This window comes from Neolamprologus multifasciatus, chromosome 8 (assembly GCF_963576455.1).
Source record: "Neolamprologus multifasciatus chromosome 8, fNeoMul1.2, whole genome shotgun sequence".
In the NCBI taxonomy this organism is placed as follows: Eukaryota; Metazoa; Chordata; class Actinopteri; order Cichliformes; family Cichlidae; genus Neolamprologus; species Neolamprologus multifasciatus.
This window is the reverse complement of record NC_140446.1, coordinates 4,637,056-4,664,948: the sequence shown is the minus strand read 5'-3', so window position 1 is coordinate 4,664,948 and position 27,893 is coordinate 4,637,056. Positions and strand designations below refer to the sequence as shown.

At 39.8% G+C, this 27,893-nt stretch overlaps 2 protein-coding genes across 9 annotated transcripts; one reads left to right on the top strand and one right to left on the bottom strand.

Moving 5' to 3' along the window:
* Positions 1 to 156: 156 nt before the first annotated feature.
* Positions 157 to 9,497, bottom strand: tex47 (testis expressed 47). Its single transcript, XM_085169371.1, has 8 exons — positions 9,374 to 9,497; positions 7,996 to 8,068; positions 6,820 to 6,923; positions 6,670 to 6,734; positions 4,890 to 4,965; positions 4,557 to 4,691; positions 4,322 to 4,469; positions 157 to 4,159 (listed from the first exon to the last, which is right to left on the bottom strand). The coding sequence occupies exons 1-8, from the start codon at positions 9,479 to 9,481 to the stop codon at positions 4,122 to 4,124; spliced, it is 747 nt and encodes a 248-aa protein (XP_085025497.1). The 5' UTR covers positions 9,482 to 9,497; the 3' UTR covers positions 157 to 4,121.
* Positions 9,498 to 11,092: 1,595 nt separating this feature from the next.
* On the top strand, positions 11,093 to 27,450 carry ndel1a (nudE neurodevelopment protein 1-like 1a). 8 transcript variants are annotated; one of them, XM_085169368.1, is made up of 10 exons: positions 11,093 to 11,223; positions 13,239 to 13,335; positions 16,836 to 16,989; positions 19,727 to 19,875; positions 21,814 to 21,950; positions 22,072 to 22,245; positions 22,629 to 22,726; positions 22,824 to 22,960; positions 23,096 to 23,130; positions 25,811 to 27,450. In XM_085169368.1, exons 2-10 carry the CDS (start codon positions 13,250 to 13,252, stop codon positions 25,816 to 25,818), a joined length of 978 nt encoding a protein of 325 aa, XP_085025494.1. In that variant the 5' UTR covers positions 11,093 to 11,223; positions 13,239 to 13,249; the 3' UTR covers positions 25,819 to 27,450. The 8 variants fall into 8 exon arrangements, with proteins under 8 accessions (XP_085025494.1, XP_085025493.1, XP_085025492.1 ...); XM_085169367.1 differs by having other exon boundaries at positions 25,808 to 27,450; XM_085169366.1 differs by lacking the exon at positions 23,096 to 23,130 and having other exon boundaries at positions 22,632 to 22,726.
* The last annotated feature ends 443 nt before the right edge of the window (positions 27,451 to 27,893 follow it).

Sequence of the window (27,893 nt, the reverse complement as noted above, 5' to 3'; positions counted from 1 at the left end):
CATGGTACAGCAGACTGAAAGGTCAAATCTAGTGCTTGTTTTGCAGTTTCTGACCTCAGAATGAACCTCTTGAACTTTTAGATTTGATTTTAGACAACAAAAAAACAGCAACACATCACTGCAGCTACGTGAAAATTCAAGACGTCTCGTGCAAAGAGAAATAAAAATAAGTGTCTGTGGGGTGCTGCAGTTGCAGTGACGCATCGATCACAGTTTGAAAGGTTTAAACAGACAGAAAACTGTTGCATTACTGTCTTTTAGACAGCAGAACCAGACAGCAATGCAACACAGGTTATATATTTAAGAAAAAACAGACGTTAAACAACAGTTTGCATAGAACAGATTTTTTTACAAGCAGAAAACTTTAATTTGGTACAAAAAAGAAATACTGGAGGTCATCCAAACCATCAAGATGCTTCTTTTATCTGACTAAAGCTTAATTTATAGTGCTGCATTAACCTGTAGAGACCCTGTATCCTCTATGGCATAGCCTGGCATCCACCTTGCTGCTGTGGCAACACAGCCTACAGTGGCGGTAATATGCTCAAAAATGTATATTGATTATTACAAGGATAACGCCTCTGTGAACCAACGTGTAATAGGCTCTAGTTGCATTTAGTGTGCTCACAGTGTAAGTTCATTAGCCAGTGTTAATGTAACACTGAAAAACAACTCATTTTGACAGTTAATAGAATTGAATATTGGGGAAATGACTCCATTCATGTTTATTTTTTTTATATTACGACTGTAATTCCAACAAGGACATTTTAAACAGTTGGTTTTTACACATCCAGTAGCTGCGGAGCCACATTGCCATTCAGCTGGGCAGGTGTTTCTGGCTCCTTTTTATCCATTTGCTCTCTATTTACCTGTGTTTTCGCTTTCTACCACCTCCTCAGAGGGCTGTCGAGATGCTAAATGCTCCACTGTGATCTCATAGTGACTGGTCCTGAGATCTAGTCTGAACCAACGCTGATGAGAGCAGTAAGATTAAGCAACGCTGGGTCTGATTTACCACCGTAATCGTGTGGTGTTTTTCTCTCTTTCCCGTTGTTCCGCATTTATCAGCTCCAAGTCCAACACAGCAGAGCACTGCAGACACAACAGCGCACAAGGATAAATGTAAAACCACGCCACTCATTATGGCGTGGGAGTCACTAAAGAACCATGATAGGAAAGAGAAATCACATGAGGGTCCAAACATTTTTAATTTGTAGTTTTAATTAATAATGTATCACTCATATAGCCTCCTCACTTTGCGGACATAAAGCCGTCAACATGTCATGAGACGTAGATTGATCATGATCTTTGATCGTGTTGTTTCGATGTACCATAGCCGAGCCTTTCTGGATGCACATAACAGTGAATGAAGCAGCTCTATTACTACGAGACCGAGCCCTTTCTTGCTTTCCTCGTTGGCTAGCTTGTTAGCTTGCAGGTGCTGTGGATGTCTGCCTGTCTATGTCATTTTGATGGGACGCTTGTTGATGTGCAGACCACAAAGAACACTGGCCAGGCCGAACATTAAGAACCTATATAAATAGATTTTTTTAGCATAGGCAGATTCACCACAGGACTATAAATTAAGCTTCCTCCAAAAACTGTAGAAAAAGAAAGCTTTCTATCACTTAGCACCAAGAAAAGTTGTCAAATCTGAGCAGATTTCTCTGTTATGTTTGGAAAAATCCATTTAATTACTGATAAAAACAGTTTCAGATTATTTCCTGGTACTCAAATGATCTTTGAATCTACCAACTTCTTATTTTTTGCAATAAAAGAAATGCTGTTCAAGCAGATTTTGAATCAATGCAGCAATGGTTTTACAATTTAAATTTAATATTTAGAAAAAAGTTTCTTTTTCAAATTTGCTGTTGCAGTTAGGCTGTGCTGAGGTGAATGGTCTGTCCTGTCTTTGTTTCTGTGTTACAATGTGCTGCTCTTCGTTTTTGTACTAAAGGGTCTCAGATCAAAGCCTGTACATACAGAACACGTCAAACACGACTTTATTAACAATAACCCAGTCGAGCAAAGACAGCCGGCAAGAGATTCCAGAGACAGTTTTCAGTATTGCAGCTTTTGCAAGCATGCCCTTTGAGCACTAAACTTCAAAGGCCTTTTTTTACATCGGTGGAATGTACTGATAGACAATGTCCACCACATAGGTTGTGATAAAGGCGGATTGTGTGTGTTGTGACATAGTTTCAAGAGTGTGCAGGGGTATCAAATATCGACATTGTGCTGTGTGGAAGTCGGAAGCATGCTTTTTAACCATGCCTATGAAATGCGTCTCATCTTTGGTCCTATTTAAATGTGCTTGTATTTATTTTTTATAAGTGAATAGATCGACCTTTGCAAGAAAAGAAGAAAATTCAGTGCTGCCCTTTTTGAGTCAAGCTCCCCCGTCAGTTCTGCTAAGAGTTTATTTAAATCATTCATGATTTCCTGTTTGCTTTCACCACGTATCCTCATATGTTCCACCGGTTTTATCTATAGCAAATCAAGAAAAGCACATCAGACTCCAAACAGACCAACAACGAAGCAACGTGGAGGATAAGACAGAATAATTCAGAGGACTGAACATCTGCTAAAATCAACTACAAATGAGAAAAAAACTGTGACGTGTAGGGTCACGTGGACCCGCGCAGTCTGTAGATTACACTGTGGTGCATGCAGCCATCTCCATTCATCCTTTTCTTTGCATAACTTTAAGTTCCAAGTAACAGGGGCCAAAACAAAAAGGGAAAACGTGATCGATCAAGGAATCTTTTTTTAAAAAGTTCTTTGTGTCAAACTGTAGTGATGCTGTGGACTCTTTAAAGTTTGGAGTACAGATGAAATGCCTTTTCTTGGACTTGCTTTCTCTCAGTCACCAAGTGGAACACAGTGTAAGATAAAATGAGAAAAAAAATTAAATTAATCCTCATCCGAATGTTGAAACTATTAAAAATGTTTTTTTTATATTACTTGGATGTTCTGTGCTTTTTGTTCCAAATAAATATTTAAATCGGTGTAACTGATGACAGAAAGGCTTTCTGGAATATCAGGAGTGCAAAAAATATTTCCGGCAAGTACAACAGTGAAAAAGGACATTTAAATCCTCACGGGGTATTTCAGAGAACTTCTAATATCACTTCCGCTCACCGATGTTCGGTTTCAGGGAGCCTGTAAGATACTCTTCGGCTGAACTATAGAACAAAAACTGGAAACTTTGTAGGTAAACTTTTTCTTCACTTTTTTATTAGAAGAGCTCAAGACAAAACATGAAGACCCCTTTGACTGTAGTAAAACAGCTTCCTGTGAGTGTTCGGGACACCACAGCATCAGGAGCCTCTTTACAGCATCTGCCATTTTGATTTAAGGAACATGGACGGCTGCAGACACCACAGCCGAGCATGAACTCCACCACCTGCAGCTGCTGTGTTTTAAAGTAAATTCTCTGCCTACAGGTTTATGGTCGCAAAAAGATGGGAGGCACATAGAAGTCCAGACGAACCCATGTGATCAGTTTCACAATGTCATTCAAACCAAGGCAGACACAGTGGCGGAAAGTATAATCAAGCCTTAACTGTCCTTGTTAACCTGCATAACCACCAGCTTCTTATACACAAATGAAAGCTTCTAATCCGTTTTAACTAATCCAGATTCAAGGAAGTGCCCTTATAAATCTTTCACTGAGGACAAGTATGTGTTAGCATTAGCAGAATGCTAGCATTTATTCATTTATTGGCATTTATTAACTGAGGATGTAGTGGACCACTGTACTGTGACAGATGACAATTTGCACGTGACTAGATTGTTATGATACAAAAACCTGTTGGAAGACATAAGTAATGTATTTTTTGAATATGTCTTTATTTTAGAATGGGAAAACAATGCCACACTATTAGATCGCAGCACATGGCTAGCTACACAGACAATAAAGGGGAAGCAAAGAGTGAATGGATCTTTTGGACACGTACTATTTATCATAAAAGACAGGAAAGGCAGAGGATGTCTGATGACCACAAGTATCACTAGAATAAGTGAACAGTAAGTGCAGCAAATATTTTCAGTGTAGGAACCAAAATTACTACAGGGAAACAGTCAGGAAACAGTTGGCTTTTGACATTTTGTTCAGGGGGTTAAACAGCGGAGAAAAGGTTTCTTGGATTCAGTTGTCCTGTTAAACCATCAGAAAATTGACAGAGTTACGTATGTATCATATCTGCATTCATATGTATCTGATCCAACACAAGGATCAGTGTGTATTTACTACGTTCTAATATTTTCATATTGGAAATGTTCTTATAAATCTTTACACCAACTGGAAGCTGTCACTTACCAAACTCAATACTGATGTTTAAGGTGGATTTGTACATATCTAGGTACTGCTGCGGGCTCAGGAGTTCCTCTCGACCCAAAAGCCTTTCCAGAATTTTCTGATGGACGATCAGCTGCGGCGTCTCCTCCAACACTGACCCGGGAAGAGCCTTAGATTGCAATCAGGAAGTCAGAGAAAAACTCTGAGAAAGTTCTGGTTTTCAAAACGGAAAAAGATCATCTGCAAAGAAACACACCTTCGATTTTTCAAGCTTTTTGCTCAGATTTTGCAGCGTTGACAGGACGCTGCATACAAGGGTCTCTATGCTGACATCTTCATCCTCCAGTACCTTAACTGCGGGATCCCTGATCACCTGATCTGCACCCAGCACCTTCAGTCACACAGCAATACATACACACAGGAGACAATCAGAGAATCCAATATCTTGAACTTTAAAAACATGAGATATGGCTACAACTGAAGGTATTTATTATGTCTCATTTATGTACTAAAACATTTGTATTCTCATAATCCTCTCATGCATTAAAATACTTCAAGCAATCAAGTGCAAAGATAAAAGACAGCTAACCTTGTAGCTCCACTGCTGGAACAGCCTTCTTTGAGGGTTGTGATCCAAAAACACAATCTTTACTTCCAGCAAGGTGCTAAAAAGGATGTGCTAATAATTATTATGGCTCACACACAGTGTTGGGAAGGTTACTTTTAAAATGTATTCCATTACAGAATACAGAATACATGCCCCAAAATGTATTCTGTAACGTATTCCGTTAAGTTACTCAATGACAGTAACGTATTCTGAATATTTTGGATTACTTAATATATTATCATGCTGTTTACAACTACATGAATGTACTATTGCTGTGATTTATTACTGTTACTGAAGGTCCGCGGCTCCGAACCGTAGTAAAGGGACCTCTGGCTAATACGGTGGGTTCTGTGTCGGGCTCGTAGCCGAAAACTAGCTTTACTTTGTTGTCTGGGTCAACTTTGCTAGCGAGAGACAGAGAGAGGCGTTGAAAGGCTGCTCCAACAGAACTTATTGTTTTTGGAGGAAAACACGAACACGGTGTACAGTGGAGTCTTAATAGCTTACTTACAACTGGGCTCGTCAGGCTCTCTTCTTGGCTGCAGTGGTTATTATTATATTTACATGCTTTCAGCTCCCGTTTTTGCTCGATGACAGCTCGTACTTTTCCTTTTTCTCCCTCCCTCGCTCACAGACACATAACGTGTATGGCAGTCCATTCTCCCTGCAGCACGGACTACACTGCCTATGATGCTACATTCTTTAGAGCTATACCTGTAGCATTCTGCCTATTAGCTTAGCACAACAACAACAAAAAGGCCTCTCTCACCCAGGAAACACGCAGAGAGAGCGTCACCCTGTAACCATGGCAACCGTAACGCTGCCACCTGGAACAACAGAACGTAGCTGTCAAACAAAACCCAAACAGTCCTGACCCGCCACAATATGAAGCAGGAAAGTACCACCGTGTAATCCATTTATTTCAACAAAGTAACTGTATTCTAAATACCACCTTTTTAAACGGTAACTGTAACGGAATACAGTTACTCATATTTTGTATTTTAAATACGTAACGGCGGTACATGTATTCCGTTACTCCCCAACACTGAGTACACAACACACAACAGCAGGTTATGTGTGAAAGCTTAAATATTTATTGGCCTGCAGCCAGAAGGGGCAGCTGTTGGTCTAAAGCAACAAAAGCACTGTGGGGGTTTGCCACACTGGCAACAGCTGACCAGCTAGAGCTGCTTCATAGAAATATACACAAAAATGCTACACTGGTCACTGCTGTTGACTGGAAGGATGTGTCAATGTGGTGGCCGTTTTGGAGCGAGGCAAAGGCGCCTCATCATTTCAGTCCAGAACTTTCTAAAAAATTGTTACTAATTGCCATGCAGCTATTACAGATGCCAGACATGTATTTATGATAGTTAAGGTTCAAATGCCGTTTTTCATACCAAAAGCTTAGTTTTGACATGTTAGAACAGTAGGAAGCACAAAAGTCTGGAATGGTCAGACAGTCTGAGCGAGATGACGGCAGCAGAAATGCAACAGCTTTGCGTCTTTATGCTAAAACACACTGCAAGGAGTCGACTGCTCAGACATCATCATAAGCTTTTGTCACATTTGGTGAATCTGAACTGATGCAAGGCAACCACAGGATTATATTTGCCCTCTCTGTGGGCTCTGTGGCATGAATTTCTTAACAGACAGCAGACAAGCAATAAATATGAGTGAAATGGGATGCACCGTATCTCAGCGTATAATATATATATATATATATATATATAGAAGTCATCTGCAGTATGAGAAAGATTACCGGTGTGGCTGTTGTTGCATGACTTTGACGTCTCTCAAAACAGAAGTCAGAATATCCCTGGACGACTGGAAGAGAGAGGCACAGCAAGCTTTGAGCACACTTTCACAAACTTCAGCCATACATTTGTTATATATGTGCAGGAGAACTTACTTCAATGATGTGCAGCAGGTAGGATGGATAAATCAGCAGCAGGCCTGTTATGTGATCCCATATGTACTGTTTGTTCAGCTGAAAGTTGAGATTTTCATAATGAGCTGTGTGGAATCAACAGAAGACAAACCCCTCTTGTTTTAGTGTTCATCATTTTAAAAAGCAAAATTAATGCATTTAAAGTCTTTTCAAGACCTAATAATTGCAGAATTATGTATTATATTCAGCCTTTTACAAACGAGCCACAACTACTAGCTAAGCATAAGATCGAACATGGCATATTTCTTCAGTTTTCAGGCCACTGAACAGAGATTCAAAAGTCCCTTTGATCTGTGGTGAGTCTTTGGCCAAATCGAAGTGAAATTGATTTTACTGATTAATATTCTCTCAGATAAATATCCTTCAGACAGACTAATTAAACTTCTTATCTGTGTTCTCTTAGCTGCGATTCCAGAAGTGCAGTAGAAAATATGGCACTTTCAGATGATTTTAAACTCTGAACACGACCTGCTCTGAACCAAATTATGTGTTCAGAATCAGTTGCCATGGTGATCTAGCCAGGTAAATAAGAGAGCCGCCTTCACGGCACAGAAGTCTGACTTTAATCGCAACATAACAAATCCAACAAACCCATTCGTCTTGTTTCATAGCACACACTTTTGGTGAGGGTTAAGAGGTTAAAGTTTTAAAAAATAATTTTCAAAAAGAATCTTATTTGCTATAATTTATTTGTTTCATTACTAGAAAATCATTAAAACAAATTAAGACCTTTTTTGTCAGTTTTTTTTTTTAAATATCACAGTTTTTAAAAACTCTGTATTCAGGCTTCCTTCTGTTTTCGACACACAGGCACAGCCTTTCCTGGGGGCTTCTGTGGGCTTTCTATTCTAACTTTAGCCAAAGAATTTATTTCTTTTTTACAGGGAAGGCCTGCAGACTCACACATGGAGGTGTGAAAGCTATAAAAGCACCAAACACAGGAAACAAGACAGTCTTTCACTGCTTTAGTTCAGATTCAACAAGAAGCCTCTGTATTTCAGGGCAGCAACTTAAGTAGGAGTATTAATTTGTCCTGCCAGTATAACAGGATCATTCCTCTAAAGAAAAACTGGGTTCAGTTGGCATCAGGTGATTAGTCCCTCAGTCTCTGTAGCTCTAAGGTAATTGCTGGCTGACCTCCCAGGTCTGTCCTATCAGCAAGGTCGTGGGGGAGCCGAGAAATCATTATCAGCCGCTGCAGGATGATCTTCTGTGGGGAGAAGGTGGGGGGGAGACTTAGAAAGCCTGCAGAGTGACAACAGAATAAGCTCTGACATGCAATCCAGGCACAAAAGGAGGATCGTTATCAGGTGCGCATTTAAAATTTAAGCCCGTGTGCCAATATTTACAACCTGAGCTCCTTTCCATATTAAGCTAAATACAAACCGCATCATTCCCCAGATTCTTCCTCCGTGTCACTAAGTGGTGAAATAAACTAGTCCTAGTTTCTTCCTCCTCCTTATTTTCCTCAAAACCCTTTTTCTCCATCTCTTTGCTTTAATCTCCGTCTGACTTCTTTCGCCGTCCGATCGAAGCACTGACTGAGTGAGAGCTAAGTGAGCTGCCTGCCTTCACTGTTTATAAAAGCGCATATCCTAGAAACCTATTGTTCTGCAGGTCCTATTAAACAAAGCCTGCTGCAAAACACACTGGTGCGAGTAACACAGCAGCCAATCGCAGAGCAGCACAGCCTCATAATCAGGGTGCTTCAACCCCAACAGGAAGAAGGACAGTGCATGTAGGGATGGCAGGTGTCTACATGGTGATTTGCACACACACTCTTACTGTCTATACTATGATGATGCTGATGATGCATTGTCTTACTGCAATATTCAAGGCCTTCCCTAAAAAAGCATCATCTGAATGGGTGTAACTGTTGCACTAAAACCTGTGTACGTATTCCAGCACTGCTTTTCCAGATGTGCAAGCTGCCATTTCCCTTGGTGCTAAAGTTGATTTTCAGCCTTGTCCCTCATGCAGATTTCTTTGATGATATTATTTGCCCTAGATGATGAGATATTCATACTCTTTCCTCGTAACGTACTCTTTCATTTTGACTCCATCACTGAGGAAGAATATTCTATAACTGTTCCACAATTTGTAGATGTAGTTTTCTGCCCACCTTTACTTCTGAGAGCCTGTGCCTCTCGGAGTTGCTCTTTTTATACCCAATAACGTTACTGATGAACCTAATTACTTGTAAAATGTTCCTCCAGCTGTTTCTTTTTTGTCCCATTTACTTATCCAGTCTTTTGTTTTCCCCCTTCCCTATTTTGAGACCTGTTGCTGCCATTAGATCCTATTTTTCCTGAAATAGTAAAATGTCTTTATTTAAATCTTTGTTTTCGTTTTCGATCCTAAATCTTGTCCAGCTCACTCTCACCTCATCTGTGTGATGTCATGTAAATGACATTTCATAGCACAACGCGTGTATATATACTGCTGCTTATGTTTTGGGGTCTTTCAGCTTCGTTTTCACTCACACATCACCCACGTGTCCGTTAAAAACACAAACCTCTCTCACTTTGCCGTAAATCACATCAAACATTGATACTGTGTCTGCATCCTCTGGATCTTTCCACGAAATTGGAAAACCGTCGACATCCAGCTGCGACATGGTCATCTCGACCCTGTTTAGCGGCTCTTGTCCGGTGTGTTGTCCGTTACCATCGCAACACGCTCCTACAGCATACGTTTGACGTCAGTACATACGTAGGCACATATACGTGTACGTAGTCATTAATTACTAGAGTCTGTTCGCTTATTAACACACTTTATTTGTCCCAAGCTTCCCGTTAGAGCAGCCGAAATATGACCCTGAATTTGAAAAAGAAAAAAAACAACAACAAAAAACAGAAGGAAACGGATGTAAACAAAAATGTCGACAAAATAAAATAAAAAGTTAAAATGTTGCTTATGTTTCTTAAGTGCTCACATTAATTAACATGCAATGTTTTAAATAAGCATAAACATAAATGAAAATATACATAGGGTAGAATAAAAAGAATAAAATAATAAAGAAAATTAATAAAACAAGTGAAAATGTGAGCAAAATATTTTAAAAATCGTACAAAAATAGCTCAACATGTGAATTAAAGCTAAATAAAACTTAATAAAAATGTTTTACTAAAATAAGGCAAATGCCAGACAACATTCAAATGTCTCAGTGTAACAAACTAACGTGTGAACTCTGCAGACATTAAACTGTTATTTCCTGTAAGCTTCCTTTTGACAGCAGAGCTGAGTCTGTGAGCTACCCTCCACCATAGTTTCCAGAATTTAGATGTGTGTACATTTAAAAAGCTGTTATTTTACGATTTTACATTCAACAGCTCTTATTTGTTATTCAGAGTGAAAAACATAAGTGACAAAGTGTAATTTTCTTTATCTCAAAATGTTTTAGTACAATGAATAACTAATTTATTTGTCAAAAAAAAACAACAACTTGCAGAATCAAAACGTTGATTCATGCAATAATTTTGAGGAACTGTGTTGTAACTTTGAATCTGTAAGTTATTTTCTTCTCTCTCATTTTAATCTGTAAACTATTAGACTAAGGAGCTTGGAAAGAAAAGCGTCTTCACTTCTTTAAGTTTCTTGAAGACGTTTCATCTCTCATCCCAGAAGCTTCTTCAGTTCTAAGAGCAACTGGTGGAAAGTCCCAGATGGACGTGTCCCGTAAGAGGGTCATGGGCCCCCAAGTTATTCCTACAACATAACTTATATCCCTAAAGAAAAGCATACTTAATTATATGCACGCATTAATGTTTAGATAACTTTAGGCACAAGTCAAAGGCTACACAAACTGCTGTCCTAGCCCACTGCCGCCAGGTGATGATAATTTAACATTAACTGAGTGTTATGCGCAGTTCGTGAGCAACAGTGAAGCTCGCGAGCAGGAAAGGCACGAGTTGATGAAATCCACTCTAAACCATAATTTTACTTTTTATTTTTTTATTGTATTTTCTTTTCTTTATTTAAGCACCAGGCAACCAAAAAAACACAGCTCTTTACTGTGTTAGAAATTAAATATTTAATTTTATCATCTGAGCTGATCTACTCATTATTCACTAACTATGAGGATCTTTCACCTCACAGATAAAATAGTATTAATTATTATTATTATTGTTATTATCAGTAAAATATTCTCCACATATTCTCAGCCTTGTGAATATTCTGGCATAAGGATCCAAATTATAGCTGAGGTGCGTAAATAAGAAGGATCTGTGTGGAGGGTGTGTTTCCCTTTAAACGCTCCTGTGAGCAGCAGAGATCAGCAGACGTTGGAGGGGACGGTCGGCCTCGGCAGCTCGGACAGCCGTGCAGGATGGATCGATAAACAGCTCTGTTCGAAGCGATGTTCAGGTACCGAGTTCATTATCTTTTATCTTATTTTTATTTTATTTTTGTAGTGGAAAACAAATGGAGGCGAAACACTGAGAGCAGCGTGTCGTCGGTTCGTTCGGCTCCTTTGCACACCCAGTTTTGACAGCTGAGCGCATCATCATCATCATCCTCAATATCATCTGCACGTTTTCAGCCGCCAAGCTTGGTATCATCTCCAATCCTGCGTTATGTTTCCAACGCTAACCCGATTATTTAATTTGAGGTGGATTTTTTTTTTTAAATTTCCTTTCTTGTAGTGAAAATGTTTATCACCTTCGGCGGGGCTGTGGTTGGCTCGTGTTCAACAGGGTCATTTTTCTGAGTGAGGAATTGAGATCAGGTTATTTAAAGGTTAATATTTCACCCTGCAGTGATGTGGCCCGTTCAAACCACCCTTAGTTTGCACCTAAGCCTATTTAAATCGACAGACTTCATAAAAACTAAATGGAAAAATAATAATAATCCCATTAATTTAGGAAACAGCGGCTCCAGTGTGTGCTGCTGTTCCCCGGCTGTAATTTCTCCTTCGAGCCGTGAGTGTTGGCTATAATATAAAGTTGAATTATTCAAAGGATGACAGAATTCATTTTTGCATCCTGTGCTATAAAAAGTTAATAGGATTTCTGCTTGAATGGCCTTCAAGTTAATTTTTTTTCTCATCCCCTAGTTCAAGATTAGATTCTGTTATTTTACTCAAGATGTGAAATTTACTGTTAATTTGTTAGATTTAGTGGAATTAGTCCAGATGTTTCCCTCAGTTAAGCTAACCACCTGCTGGCCCAGATATGATATGGCCCAGACTTCACAGTGCTCTAAACACTTCATTTCAGACAGTTATTTCCTGCTCTTGGGTCTTTGATGTCAAAGAGAGCAGATGTCCCTAATATGGTCATCTTGGACACAGAAGCCCCACCCACTCACCGTCAACCTTTCTGTTTATGAGCGGCAGCCAATAAAAAGAAGGGTAGCTTAAAGCAGTGGTTTTGAATCTCAGGAGTGAGTCCCAGTGGTGGAGCACAGAGGAGTGATTAAAGATTAATTTGAGCTTTGATGCTCATTTAGCAGTTCCTGTTCCCTTATGTGGCAAATAAACTAGAAATGTAGACCCACTGTGGGAACTATTACATCTATAGCACCAAAGAGAAGCCGTGCTACCCCTGTGAAAAATGTCAGGCTTCATACAATCACTGTGTTGTCTTGTCTGCATCGGGTATTCTTCGTGTTCTAAGAGAAGGTGAGACGGAGTTGGAATTGGACTGGTACCTTCACTGATTTTGCCTATTGATTAACTTAGACCTCAGCAGATCTCACGAGAGCAAAACTATCCTCCAAAATCATTTGTCCAGTTCTTGCTGGATCTGCAGCCTAGTGTTCCCATCCGCTCCTGCTCACAGCTGGTTTGGTGTTTGGGGATTTAAATCCCCCCTAAAAGTTATCAATGAGGCTCCCGGTCCCATTGTTACCTCTGTGAACTGTGCTTTGCATTAACATGTAGGCTCATCGGGTGCTACACTGTTACACATAGGAGGCATTATACACAGCCTAAACAAGCCTGTGGAGTCTTATTTGGGCCAATCTATGATCTATTTAATCATACAGAAGGCTCTACATCAAATTAAAAATGCTGTTTTTCAGGAGTGGCTGCTCTTATTTTATTTTATTTTTTTAAAGCCTGGAAAGCACATTTGAATGCTGTGTGCTCTGCAGTTGCCTCTGTTGGGTTTCTTGCAGTCTGTCGGAGTCCTTTTGATGATTAACTCCCAGCTGTAGTTTGACTCATTGATTTGTGAGTCTAGTTCTCACTTGATGTTGTGTCTTTAGATGTTTGCTGCCTTGCTGGGGATTGAGAGAGCTTTAAGGCTTAGAAGAACGACTATGAGAAGAAAAAGGGTTTTTCTCAAATGTTTATACTTCATCTGTTAACCTTTCGTCTTTTGTAGGATTGTCTTTATCCCACTGAAATCACGCTTGTTTCCCGATTCCCTCCTGTGTAGATTTTTTTGCCATGGAAATGGATATGATACCGAAATTCTCCTCAAAAGATGAGGAAATCGACTTCTGGAAGGCTCTTTCCTTCAAGTACAAGAAAAGGTATGTACGATACACATTGTGCAGGCTCTGTTTCTCCTTCAGTAACATCAGTGCCTCAGCCCTTTGGAAACACTTAGTTAAATAATAATGCAGGTATAGTTTTGTATTTTTTTTACTCCTAATCAACAAATCTCATGAAAAGATTGTCTGGTGAAGTCCAGCCTAGTTTTCCCATCTTCTTCTGCTCTCTGCTAATTCAGCGTGTGGGGCTTTAACTTCTCTTTGGTCAAGAGTGGTAGAAGATGCATTGACAGGAGGAAAGAATGCACTAAACTTAATCTTTTAACTGTCAGTACATTTGGTTATTTTGCACCTTAACGCCCAAGTACCACTGTGTCTTTCATGCACATTGATCCTGATAAAACTCAGGTGAGCCAAGCTTTTATATGGTACCTGGGGAAATTGAAAAATCCTCCTCAGAGGCGATCAAAGCATAAAGTATTGAACTCCTCCTGCACAGCATTGAAATGAAGGTTAATGGGAAGTAAAAGCTCAAATGTGCCACTGTTCCTCCCAGTAAACAGTAAGATATTCAATACATGCTTCACTTCAGAGGTATTCTCATTCAAAAGTGGAACATGTGAGCTAAAATGAAAGCATTTTTTTATTCCAGTACAGTATAAATTTGTTACTGCTTTAAATAAAGATCCCCTTATGTGAATTCTGCTTTAGGTTGGAGGTTGTTTTGATCTTGATTCTTTAAATAACAAAGCTGCATTGTGCAGTTCAGTGATGTTTTAGACTATGGTGCTTTTGCCCATCCTTGTTTCAACATGACAACTCCCCTGTACACAAAGCAGGCATCATAAAGTAACCATATCTCCCCAGTATTTCAAACCTACCCAACATCTTTGGGATCACCAGCATGGCGATGCTGTACAGTAACATGTATATAATTCATAATTCTTTAACATTTTAACATGACAAACTTAATTGGTAATATAACACATGTTTAGCTAATATGATTGATTAGAGTTTTATTGTTAAAAGTAAAACAATGAGCATTAAACTTCAGTTTACAGTTGATTAGCACTGGTTATTTTATCTTTATGCATACACCTTTATATCTCAGAAGGCAGAACAGGTCGTCTACCAGTCAGTAGGTCAGGGGTTTGATCCCCGGCTCCTCTAGTCTGTGTTTTGAAGGATCTCTGGGTAAGGGAGTGAACCCCGAGTTACCCCTGACACATCCACCAGAGTGTGAGTGTGTTAAAATTAGTCTGAGAGCACTTAAGTATAGAAAAAAGCTTTTGTATAAACGTGCGTGTGATTGTGTCAAGTGTAATGCAGTCATTAGCTGAAATCCTACTACTTCTTACTGGTGCTGCGACCTTTAACCTATGTAAATGATCTCTGTGCAGCTACTTCTGAACTGAGACGTCTTTGTTAGCGACATTTGAATCACAAGATCTGATGGTAACCAGTCCGCTCTTTGTGTCTGTGGGAGAAATGCTTTATCTGCTATCTGTCGGTCTTAGACTTTCAATTAGCAGCCGCTGTTTGCATCTCCGGTGACACTTGTGAGACAAGCAGTGAAATCGTCCTTCTCAATTTCTTCCCAAAGCGGCAGCTCATATTTCACATTAAACATAAAAGGCTCCCACGTCTCTTTGTCCCATCTTTGAATGATTTTTCTGTGCAGATTCTCACTGTTGGCATCATTCATCAGGTAAAGATCGCTGCATTTGTATGAAACCTATTTCTGTGCTCTATACGCCGCTTGATAAAGATCAGCTGACTGAAATGTCAACAATAGGTGCTACAGGAAACAAGCTCAGGCCTACGCCTGATTATGTAAGACAATGGGCTTCCTTCAGAGTGGAGGCCATGTTTATTGGGGTCATATAAGTGAAGGACAGTTCCCAGTTTGTCTCTGAGGTACAGAGGTACATTGTATTATTCTGTGTAGCTGTCCTGTGCTCTAAGTAGCAAAGCAATATCATGATTCTTCACCGCTGTACAGCGATAACACAGAGGACCTCGGGTTTGAACTTTGAATGTGCAAAACAATATGATATGAGTGCGTTTGGCCCACAAAGCGTTCCCTTGTCATGCTGTCTGGTTTTGAATGTAGGGAAAGAGGAGGCACCAGTGTGCAAATGTGTGACAGCCAACCTTTTCAGAGCGAAACCAGTTCAAAGCCCGGCCTGGCTCGACATTACCGCGGTGGCTTTGAAAACAAATGGATGCCTTGGCTCGGTGCCACCCCGAGCACTTCAGCTCCCATGATGCCATTTTTAGACAGCTGTGTGTGTGTCCGTGTATCAGTCTCTCAGTGACCACATCAGCAGACACTTATATAATCAGCACTTTGTGGTAAAGCTGGTCCAGGATCATGTGGCTCGTTGTTTCGAAGGTTACGTTGGAGAGTCAGAGACGCACTTCTTGGTTAAAATACAAATTTCAGTTTGACCTCACTGGCAGCATGTCAGTTGGCACAATAGTGTCAGCTGTTTTTACTAGACAAGATCGACTGCAGCGGCTTGTGAAGCTGTAAAGATGGTAAATCATTGACTGTTTCATAACCGACTGTTACAGACTCGCAAGGTATGGTAAGAAATTAGCAACACCTTCAACAGTGACGTCAATTCCAAGCATACCAGGGTTTGTTTCGTTGGTATTTGTGGATTCTTCTTGTCCGACCTGCTGTTTTAAAGATTGACTATATTCAAAACATCCTCAACTTCTTGTAACAACCCTCAAGCTGTTTGGTGACAATCTTTGCATTTTTCCAGCACAATCGATGACCATGTCACAAAGAGAAGGTGATAACTAAGTGACTCAGAGATCATCAAAAACATTTCAGATCCATGGCCTGAAAGCTCTTCAGATCGTAATCTGATTGAGCGTCTCTGGTAAATTATGTTGTGTTAGATTACATAAAAAATTGACTTGACAAGCAAGAGTTTCTGTACTCTGTTGAAAAATCATGCTCCATCAGGAGAAATCTGTGCAGTTTCCATCCAGATGATGGATGGGCTTCAGTCTTGCTCTCAACCCTTGTCTCATAAACATAAAGACGAGTAAAAACTGTCCCAGTTAAAAAGTCTTGAAGACAAAAGCTGAATCTGAGATTTCAGAAAAGGAGCAAAGTACAGGGAATAAATCCGTTTTTATAGTGACGCTATATTCGGGTGTGTGGATGTGGGGTAAAGCGGTCACTATTTGCAGAAGTAAATTTTGCACAAAATCAACTGTTTGTTAGTCTTTAAATATTAATTCCTTAGTTAATATTTTATAGCAGTTCATCTCTTAGGAGAAATTTAAGGGTTAAAACCCTTAAAACACCCCCTTTACAAAGTAGGTGACACAAATTGCATTCGAGTTTGGGGAATTGTATCTGGGTCAGATCTCGAGCGCCCAGAGGAGATGCAACGGCGATAAAAATAAAACCAGCTGTAAAGTTTGATGAATGCATCCACCAGCCGTGTCTCCCAGGCTTGCACGTCTACCTCTTTCTGTCTCGACTTGTCGTCTAATGGCTTTCTGTGTGTCCACAGCTGTGAGGAGGCTCAGGAGGAGCTGCTGGAGTTTCAGGAGGGGAGCAGGGAGCTGGAGGCTGAGCTGGAAGCGCAGCTCGGCCAGGCCGAGCATCGAATGAAGGACCTGCAGTCTGAGAACAACAGACTCAAGAATGAGGTTGAAACTCTCAAGGTAACTGCTACAGTCTGTGGAAAGCTGAGCATAGACTCTATAAAAGATGGACATGACTTCCATCATAGATATTTTGAGGCATCATAACGTGATTTTTACTAATCAGTGGGTGGCATTGTAGGGGCTACATCCATTATTTTGTGTCAAACTAAAGCCCCGGGGGCCTAATCTGGCATAGCAGTGCGTTTTTATTTATTTATTTTTTGGTTTGCAATCTGTAAGCTTTGGTGCAGCGCTGCCAATTTCGTTCCACCAACCCATCAGGAAATGCACAATTTCCCCTTGTAATCATGTCCAATGTGACCAACCACACTTCAGCAATATATACATGACACCACGTAATTAATATCTATATAGAGTAACTGCTTTATCTGATAGGTCGTTGTGCTCACCGTGAGGCCTGCATGCTAGAATACACTATTTTAAGTTTGCGCACTTTGGCAAACCGTCCAATCGTTTGTAGTTTATGGACATTTCCGCTGTCGCACAATAATTCTAGCATAAATTCCAATGGTAGGACGGTTTGGCAGTGAATTTTGTGTTGTGCGCATGTGCAGAAACAACAGGTAGGATAGATTCCCAGAACACCCGGCAGTTTAGCATAGCTTAGCATGCTAAAAGCTAGCTATAACTAGCACCTCTAAGCCTCTCTAATCACCTTTTTTCTTAATCTAGTTTATTTACTTAGAACATGACCATTTATGGTTTAAGTTAATTTAGTCATCCTGAATGTTTTTAACATGTTTTTGATGGGTTTGATTTAAGAGCTGAGAGTCAGGTGATCAACATGTCAGTGCCACCATGTGGTCAGGAAAAATCCTTGTGAGCTTTTGGTGCCATTTTCTGGCATTTTACGAACAAGCTGATTTTAATTGGTTAATTAAAAGCCTGACAGAATAATTGCTACTGAGCCATAACGGCTTATTTTAACAATCTAACTGTATCTCATGAAGCTTCTCAGATTTATGTGGTGAACCTAAAGAAGACCTTCACTGTGACTTTCTCTCTCACTCTGCATTTATGATGAGGCCAGCATTATGTATATATGTTTCTAATATTAACAAGACATTAGGCGAGTGTCTTCATGCATATCCTTGAAATAAATATGAGGGCTTTTTTTCGTCGCCATCTATCATCTGCTGCCCTTGAGTGTAGTCTCCTGGGAATGAAGAGAAGTGGGCCTGTAACAGCTGCTGCTCCTGTAGAAGCGATGTCTTGCAGAAAAAATGTTTATTGGCTGTCTTCTCAAAGAACAACACCTCTTATTTTTGTGGCCCTGCTTTTGCTGGATTTCTAGCTGTAACGTTATCCTGCAGTTTACTGGCCTCCATGAAAACTGAGTACAGTCCTGGAGATGAGATGTTTTAAAGTGCAATCTAAATGGTAATCTCGCTGCAGTGGGAATCTGAGGTATATCTTTCCAATCTCACCACCTGTTCTGCCCTAATCTGGCTGTATACTGATGCAGCTGATCTGTGCCACTCTCATAAATAATGCATCGGATCGTGTCTCGTTGTTATTCTCGCTCCATAATTACCAAATCCAAGTGGCTTATTTCTGAGTCAGTGTTTCAAGCCGGGTGAGTCGAGCCACCTGCAGGGAAAACATGTTTGTGCCAAGGTGTCTGACAGGTTTCACTTTCAGCAGCGCTGACTTCACACCTTTGATTTGGAGGAAATGCAGCACTGGTGAGATGTTGGCGCAACACTTGGGGCATGTCTTCACGGTTCTAATTTTACTACACACTGCACCACAGCTTTGTATCTTTAAAGGAAACCTTTCTGAAACAAGATGTAGGAATTGAATTTTTCCTAAAACATAAAAAGGACACAAGACAGCACCCTTATAAAATAACACGGGTACAAAGAAAAAGGCCTTGGACTGACTAACAAACCACAAAGATAAACGACACAAAACTAACTGAATAAAGTTGTGAATATTTATCGTAGACTTTAAGAAAAGATGTCGGTGCCATGTTGGGGTTTGAAGCAGTTTCGAGTGTGAGAGCACACGCTCATTGGCTAAAAACCTTTAATGGACAAGTCAACAAACATATCCTGGATAATCCTCCTCTTTCTTTCCGTCCATCCATTTTCTACAGATTATCTCAAAGCAAATTGGTCCTGGTTGAGGGGCCAAGTATGTTTTTTAGAAATGCACATTCATCAAACTCTTTATGGTGAACTAAAAGCATTCATAATGTATCACATCTCAGAAAACATGCTAACATTCTGAAAACGATTAAGAAAGCTGTCCTTTACAGGTGTTCATGAAACACAACCTAGTCTTAAGTGTTATTTTCTGATTTGAGTAATATTCTCGTGCTGTGTTTGTGCATGTAGACTGCTGCACAAATCAGAGCTTCAGATTTATCTCAGCATTTGTGCTTTTAAACTCTGTTAATTGGACCTGCTGAACGAGACCAAGCAGAGGACTGTCTGGCCTTTCTGCGGCTGGCTGCAGCTCAGTCATTACTTTATCAGGAGATGTAGGTCAGACACACAGACAGGCCCGGTGGTGTTTATCATGCCAATTGTCTCAGAGCTGGTGGATAAATGGGTCACACATCACAACTGCTGCTTTTTTTTTTTTTTTTCTTTTCTTTTTTTTTAAATGGAAAGGGAAAATGAATGGAGCACTGAAAAATGTATGGCGGCGTGCTTTGGGAGCTGTTCAACCATGTGTTTAAATGCATGCAGTCAGATGTTCAGTACATGTTGTCTGCCCTCCTCCTCAGGAGAAGCTGGAGCAGCAGTACTCACAGAGCTACAAGCAGATCTCCATGCTGGAGGACGACCTCGGCCAAACGCGCAGCATCAAGGAGCAGCTTCACAAATACGTCAGAGAGCTCGAGCAGTCCAACGATGATCTGGAAAGAGCCAAAAGGTCTGTTTGGACTTTTAATACTTAATTACTAAATAAAATAAAACAGTCTGAAAGTTGCCTTTGTGCTGTGTGAACCATTTGACCATGTTTGTGGTGTTTGTGCACCTTTAATGAAAATATTGGACAAATAATACAGATCACTGTGCATTTACGTGCACTACTAGACCACCCGGTCATGTGCGCTTCAGTTTTGATGAGCAAGAGTCAAAGCAGTAATCTTTCTCTGGTACAGCTTGCTAACATCGTTTTCTAACTCCACCCTCTTCTCCAAATGTAGTAACTCCAGCTATTTTAAAAAAAAAAAAAAAAAAAACCAAACAAAAATCACAACAACATGGTGGTATCCTGAAAGTTAAAAGTCATATCGTGATAGTTACAGCCATCTTTTATGTACAGTATATGATAATAATATATCACATCTAACAGTAAAGGGTGAAGCTGCAAAGAGCAGAGCAGTTCAGTAGGGGTGCAACAATACTCGTATTGATATTGAACCGTTTGATACAGTACTTTCGGTTCGGTACGCATTTGTATGAACAAAACAAAATTTTTTAATTCATTTTATCAACTTTTCTTCTGACGATGCTGTCTGTGTGGAGCGCTCAGTGGATCTGCGTTCGACTACTCCGCCTAGGCTGCACTGTCGAGCGCAGATCCACTGAGCACAGCGCAAGCTAGCAAGACAGAAGCTAAGCTCATCGCAACATGGCAAATTGAACCTCCCGCACCCTCATTCAGATCTGGCCTTTGGAACTGTTTTGGTTTTCATGTGAAGTATGACCCTGAAGGTAAGTGTGTCATGGACAAAAGTAAAACAGTATGTCGGATGTGCCACGCACTGCTCAATTACATGGGTGGGAACTACTGCGTTAGCGCAGTTAACGTGTTGACGCTGTCCAGCCCCGCACGGGCGATTTGCGGTAGCTCGTTAACGGAGATTTGCCGTGTTGTCATTTCAGATTAACGCTGACAGCACTAGTGGGAACACAATGAATATGACTGCACATTTACTCCGACATCATCCTAGTGCAAAGACAAGTGGAAGCAGACAAAAACGACAAGAACGCATGCTACAAACTTTACCGAGTCATTTAGACAGCCGTTAGCACATGATTCTCCTTATGGGGACCTGATATGTTTAATATGCTGCTGAGAATATAGCCCAGAAGAAGCGTATAGTATAGCTTTTATTTTGGAAAGAGACATTTCTCTGTAATAAACTCTTTTCCAAAGATGAGTGATTTCTCCATCAGATTTATTTTTTGATTACTTTGTTTCAGCAACATTAAATTTAAAAACTGTACTTTTGAGTTAAAATATATATTTATAATTTTAATAAATGACAAATTAAAAAAACATGAACATTTTTTTTTGTGTTGAAAAAATATCAAACCGTGACACCAAAGTATGGAACCGAACTGTGAATTTTGTGTATCGTTGCACCCCTACAGTTCAGCATAGCCAAGAAAATGACTCTTCCAGCGCCAGCCCCCAGTGGCCTTTAGAGGAACTGCAGCTGTAGCTTCTTCACATTGGCTTCATTTGTTTTCAGCCTCTGAAAGTTTCAACTTGATTTTTAGGTTTTAGCTTTGTTGCTGGGATCATGTAGAATATTCAGCATAATAAACAAATGATGCCACCTTAAGTAAGTGCAAACACATTTGTTTCTTACCTACTTTGTGATGTTGGTTACATTTTTATAAAAATTTGCAAGAGATAAAATTCTAGGATCTCATTGCAATTAACAAATGGCTTCAAGTCAATTGATTGCTGGATTAAAATCAATAGATAAGCCTCAGATATTGATTACTTACTCACTTATTATTATTATTATTATTATTATTATTAAAGCACTAGTGTCTGCAGAGAACATGCCTCCGAGGTTATGTGCACATAATTACTGAAGTCTTTTTTTCTTTTTAAAAATATTTCTTCTAGAGCAACTATCGTGTCTCTTGAGAACTTCGAGCAGCGTCTGAACCAGGCCATTGAGAGGAATGCTTTCCTGGAGAGCGAGCTGGATGAGAAGGAGTCGCTGCTGGTCTCGGTGCAAAGATTAAAGGATGAAGCCAGAGGTGATTACTCACTCGTGAACTCGAGCTCATTAATGTGCAGCTGCTGCAGTCTTTCTCCTCTGAAGGTTAAAATCTGGGTTTTCCTATATATTTGTTACAATTATCTTTTCTTTTTTAAAAGATTTGCGGCAGGAGCTCGCCGTGCGAGAGAGGCAGGCAGACGTAACCAGGATGTCCGCTCCGAGTTCACCCACACAGGACAACGTGAAGATGGACACGGCTGTGCAGGCCTCCCTCTCCCTGCCGGCTACCCCACTGAGCAAAGGTCTGGACAATGCCTTTGCCAACCAAACAGGTAGCTGCACAACGTCTTTCCCCTCAACATGCAAATACAGACATGTAGCTCTTTATTTAAATGTTGTGCTGCGTGTATATTTGCATGCAGAAAACATTTATTTCTGTAATGACCCAGCTGTATAATCAGTTCTTGTCCAGCAAAGACCCCATGAAAACCTTTTAATATATTTTGCCTCAATTATAAAAAATATAGCAGATTAACAGTTGATTTTAATGTCTTTTAATTTAATAAATATTCATAAATAAGTGTCTGAAATCTGCCAAGAGGTTATTAAACAGGGGGAACTAATTGCTTAAACAGAGTAATGATTTTGAACTCTGTAAAAGATTTAATAAAATAAAAATTGGAGGAATAAATTGGTTTCTTTACTTTTTTCTAAGTAGTGCTATCAAATGGCTATGGCAGCAACTCACCTCTGACCCCCTCGGCCAGAATATCAGCCCTCAACATTGTCAGTGATTTGCTCCGGAAAGTTGGGGTGAGTCTTTCCTCCTTCCTGTTTCTGGTTCTCATTTCCACCTCTGGCTTCATGTCGGAAGTCCTCTCTTTCCTCTTCATCTTTTGTGTCCTCACAGGCTCTCGAGTCGAAGCTCGCCGCCTGCAGGAACTTTGCCAAAGACCAGAAAGCTCGGAAGGCGTTCGCTCTCGACAACAGCAACGCGCTGAATGCAAACTACTCCCAAGCGCTCCATACGTCATATTTTGATAAAGCGTGAGTGAAAGCACATTCAGTCTGTAGTTTTATTGCCTATTACTGTCACGTGTAAGTGTGGACAGCATGGTTGTATTGTTGCGTGAATAAGGACGAGTATCTGAGATGCTGTGCATTTGTTTTTCCCCCCAGCAGGACTGAGATGGTCATATTCCCTGCATTAATTTGGGGTAATTGTAGCTCCTTCACCTGTTATGCGAGTGTGGAGAGGGCCATGCATGCTGCCGCTGCTCTTTAACAAGCCTCTTTTCCCATCTGTAGAAATAAGTGTGGGCTAGATAACCATTTAATGGTGGTGGCGTGGTGCTGCTGGAATAATCTCTCAACTCTAAAGTGACCTGATTCATGTTTTTCTTGTCTATACTAGTATAAAGTGTTTGTTTTCAGCTCCAGATCTAACCAGTAATGCTATTAACAAAGTCTGTTTTTTGCCATACCTTTTTATTTGTTTTAATTTATGGCTGGAAGTCCCTCAGAAGTTGATTCACGAGAGAATCTTTGGTTAAATCTTCAGTCGGATTGGATTTATTTAGGGTGCTAACACCTCCCACATGGATGTGTACATATTTATGCATTTAATTTACAACAAAAATAAAATGAAAACCAACATCCTGATGAAGTTGGGAAATATAGCCACAAGTGGCTCAAGAACCTTATTAGTAAGCACTACCTAACATGAGCTAATAGACATGGAGAATTTCCAGGTCCTCTACAGAACACATCCTGCAGTTTCCCAAGAGAAAATGACCTGTCAAAGGACGAGTAAATTACAAACACAGTGACTGATTTAGATAATTAAAATAGGCTGGTTTCTTTCTGTATTTGTATTATTGTCAGGAAAGCAGGTGAAAAGCATGCAAGGTAGTGTAGTGTCACCACAACAAATACTGGAGTGCACGGAGTCTCGATCATCCTCTGAGATCTACATTTCTGGAGTTGTGGTGTGTTTTGGAGCAACAGTTGAGATCCGTGAAATCAATATGACACTGGGCACAGAAATACCTGCTAACAGGATCCAGGTGTTGGTTTATTGTTGTATATGATGACAATGGTTTTGTTCAGCTTGAATTTTTTTTTGCTCTTCATGCTTGTGTTGCCAACAGATACTTACTGTGGGGACTGGCAGCCAGAGGAAGTGTAGTGTTTCTGCTGTGCAAGAGAAATATAAATAGGCAGAGTATGTGTGCACAACAAGGGCATTGTCTGGGTGACTTCAGAGCAGGGAGGTCTTATGAAGAGTACAGTCACATTCAGCCATTTTATTAAGAAAAAATGACTTTATACTTCAATAAATGAAGTTCCAAGAAATCACCAGAGTCATTTTGTTTCAAGATCTATTTAAAAATGACAAGTAAAAAGTGTCAGGTGGTATAATTGACAATACATCGTAGTTAGGGTTGTAGACTTATTGTTTATTTTTTTTATTTTTGGCCTAATTCAGACAGATTTTTGTAACTTTATTCAGACTGTTCATGGAAAAACTGCAGAAATGTGCTTTTCCGTCGACACAGGAACTTGGATACACAGAAACACCAGTTCGATACCAGTAAAGAAAGCTTCCACACAATGCCCAGCCCAGTCTTGAAAATGTACTTTCACTGGCACTCCTCCAAAGCTCATATTTCTGTGCTTTTCAAACTCCTACCACACAGAGGATGCCTTTCATGCACCAACTGTGACCCACAAAAGAACGCGGTGAAACCAGTTGGATAACTCTGGGCGACTCTCCTGCTTCCTTCCCAGTTTCTGCGTTAAACTTTTATTTTTAGCAGCACATGCCTGTGTTTGCTAATATTGCCTCATGTCTGCTATGCAGCTGTTGTCCTGTGTGAGATGAAGGGCGTTTGATAATGAGGACGGAGCCACCTCCCGCTGCGCCGGTCGGTGCTTCGACCTGTGTTGGCAGTTTTTGATAAAGTAAAACTAACAGAAGCTGTGAAGCTATCTGATCTCATTTCCCCTTATTTATCTACTGTATTGTAGATACATTTTTACTTGAATACAGTAGTTTAGTAAGTATATACTTAAGTCTCTTACACTGATTTGCAGCTCCATATTTTTACTCTTGGACTCTACTAGAGCAGAAAATAATTTGACTTTATTTTATACCGAGTATTGATGCAGCGAGTCTGCTCATTCTGTCTCAAACAAGCTTTTATTTCTTTATTTATTTGACATCTTCTCCCTTTGGGGCCACCATAACTTCGAGCCAATTTTCTTCTAATTGTGTGAATCTTAAAAACAGCTGTTGGGGGAAATTATAGGTGGATGGGTATATAATAGGTAGATGTAGAGAAAGTTTAATCATGTGTTTTAGAGCTACATTAAATATTTGTACTGGGATGAGAGATACTATTATTATTTTTTACATTTCTACCAAATTTATATATATATATCTTTGTATTCATGTCAGTTGTAGCTCGTGACATAGAAAGTGTGCCAGCTGACATATGTCATGAATTTAGCTGTTTTTTTTTTTTATCCATATTTAAGTGAAAGCTAAAAACCTTTTCAGCCAACCAGGTGGTCCTTTGATTATTGATGATTATTACTTTTATGTTTATGATTGAGAACATACAGATTATTGGACACGTTTATATCGACTATCTCAGCTGCTTTTAAAAACATATTTGATCTATCTTTATTTATTTTCACGACTGATCATTTTATTATATCTGATTCCTGGCTTTCATAATCTGGCACCAATGGGCTTCCATACTGACCACCTTGTTTGCATTCAAATTAAACGGCTTTAACTGTGTGGAGGCTTCGATCGGTGGCTGGTAACGGGTGGATTCGTGTATCTGCTTCCGTAACTTTATGTTTCAAAAGTCTGTTTTCTCGCAGCAGGACCGTGAACGGACTCGAAGCTGGTACCCGGATGGCCATCACCGCGCCTCCCGCCGCCTCCTCCCCCGGTTTAGTGCCCCTGGCTTTGTGACGCCAACATGAAACACAACAGGAAGAGAAGGCGCAAAAAGAGGGAACGCGAAAGGCTAATACTGTAAACCTTACTGTTACTGTGGCTCATCTCCTCGTCTTCCCGCGCTGCCTCTCTCTCCGTCTGTCCTCACTTGTGCTTCGTTTGCTGTAAATTAGTCTGTATATGATGTGTTACTGTATCCACTGTTTGCTCACAAAGACTGTTAAAGCCCCCCTCTGCTTTTTTTCCCTCAAGGATCTCCCCTGACACGTGAAGTGGTTTCTAAGAATAACATATCATCTGGAAAGGGAAATATTATGCAGTTAGTCTTGGAAATGATGATGAGATGCTCCAAATGTTGCTTTTTTGTTTTTAAATCTAAGCAGCCTCTTCACTGATCTTTAACTTAAATTACTTCAGTTAAGCCACTGCTGAACCCTCTAATTATAAAAATCAGCAGGTTTATTGGATGCAGATGTCCTAAATAACTGTGTGCCATGTGGCCTGTGACTCCACCAATTATTGAGGTTTCCAAGAGCCTTTCCAGGTAGTGATTTTGAGTGATTTTGGCTTTTGGCGTCATCCTCGTGCGCTTCTGTTTGACTTCTTATTTAGTCCACAGAGTCGGGAGTTTTTCAGTGAGCCAAACACACCATGTAACTTCTGAACCGTGTGACATGACGTGTACAGTATTGGTCATATTGATCGTTATTGACAGGCAGCCAGTTAAAGTAGTGCTGTCATAGTGTTCGGACCAGTTAACCAGCATTCTTACAGCCTGTAGTCGAAACGTTTTATCCACATTTTGTTCTTTGAATTGATGCACAAACTTTTCTCAGTTGCAAGTGAAGCACTTTGACCTTGTTTTGGGGTTTTGTTGTTGTTTTTTTTCCTCCATTTTTTTTTTTTTTTTTTTTTTTTCATTTGAGTGCAATATTGCCTGTTTGTGGGTTTAATTTATTTCAAATTTCTTTTATAGCATGTTTCAATAAAAGATGTCATTATACCACACTGATTATGTTTTACTTGGTTCTTGAAGTTATTCTCAAGGCAAAGACTCCTTTTCATTCTCGTCTCAAATATTAATGTTTGCTGTTTTTCTGTTGTATCAGTTTAGAAATTAGAATACGGTGAGCTTTCCATATTAGTGTTGTTTTGCTAGTCCAGAAAAATAACAAGAAAACTGAAGATTATTCAAATCAGATTTGACTGAAGTCAGGAGAAACACCCATACCCAGTTCTCAAATGTGTTGATGCTGTCAAATTATATTTTTATGTCAGTCTAAAAAGATTGTAGAACACTTGAAAACTGGAAATTATTTCTGTGGATTTAAAAAAACAAATTAAAAAACAAATTAAAATTGTTCTACTACTAGAAATACTCTAAGAATATTCTTACATATATCTATACTAATGAACTTCAGATAAGAGATACAAGTAACCACTGTGATGTCGCCTATTGGTTTCATAGCCACGCCCTCAATCTTACCCTGCTTTATTCTACTAGTACATGCCTGTGCTACAATAGTGATTTGATCCGTCTCTGCTTAATCTCTCAGGGAAAAGTTTTTAAAAAATGAATAAATAAAAAAATAGGTTGTAGATTTTTTTTTTTTTTAATGCTGAAAATCATTTTGGCCTCGTGCTATGTGGCTGCCAGGCAACGCGATGGCTTTATCATATAAGAACCATTTAGTGTTTTTATTATTCAACTTATGTGGCTGAAACTTAATTTTCATGTCATGAAATTAAAATTCTACAATGCTTTTAAAATGTGTGACAAGTGCGTAAAGGCTAAAAATAGGTCATTTTAGCTGGTTACTAGGGCTACGTTCACACTGCAGGTCTTAATGCTCAATTTTGATCAAATCCGATTTTTTTTGTCTGCTCGTTCACACAACAAATAAAATGCGACAGCAAACGCGCTCTAGTGTGAACGCTCAAAGCGGCCCGCATGCGCAAAAGAAGACGTCACACACAACGCGCTCTGTTTAGACCCAGAGCAAACAG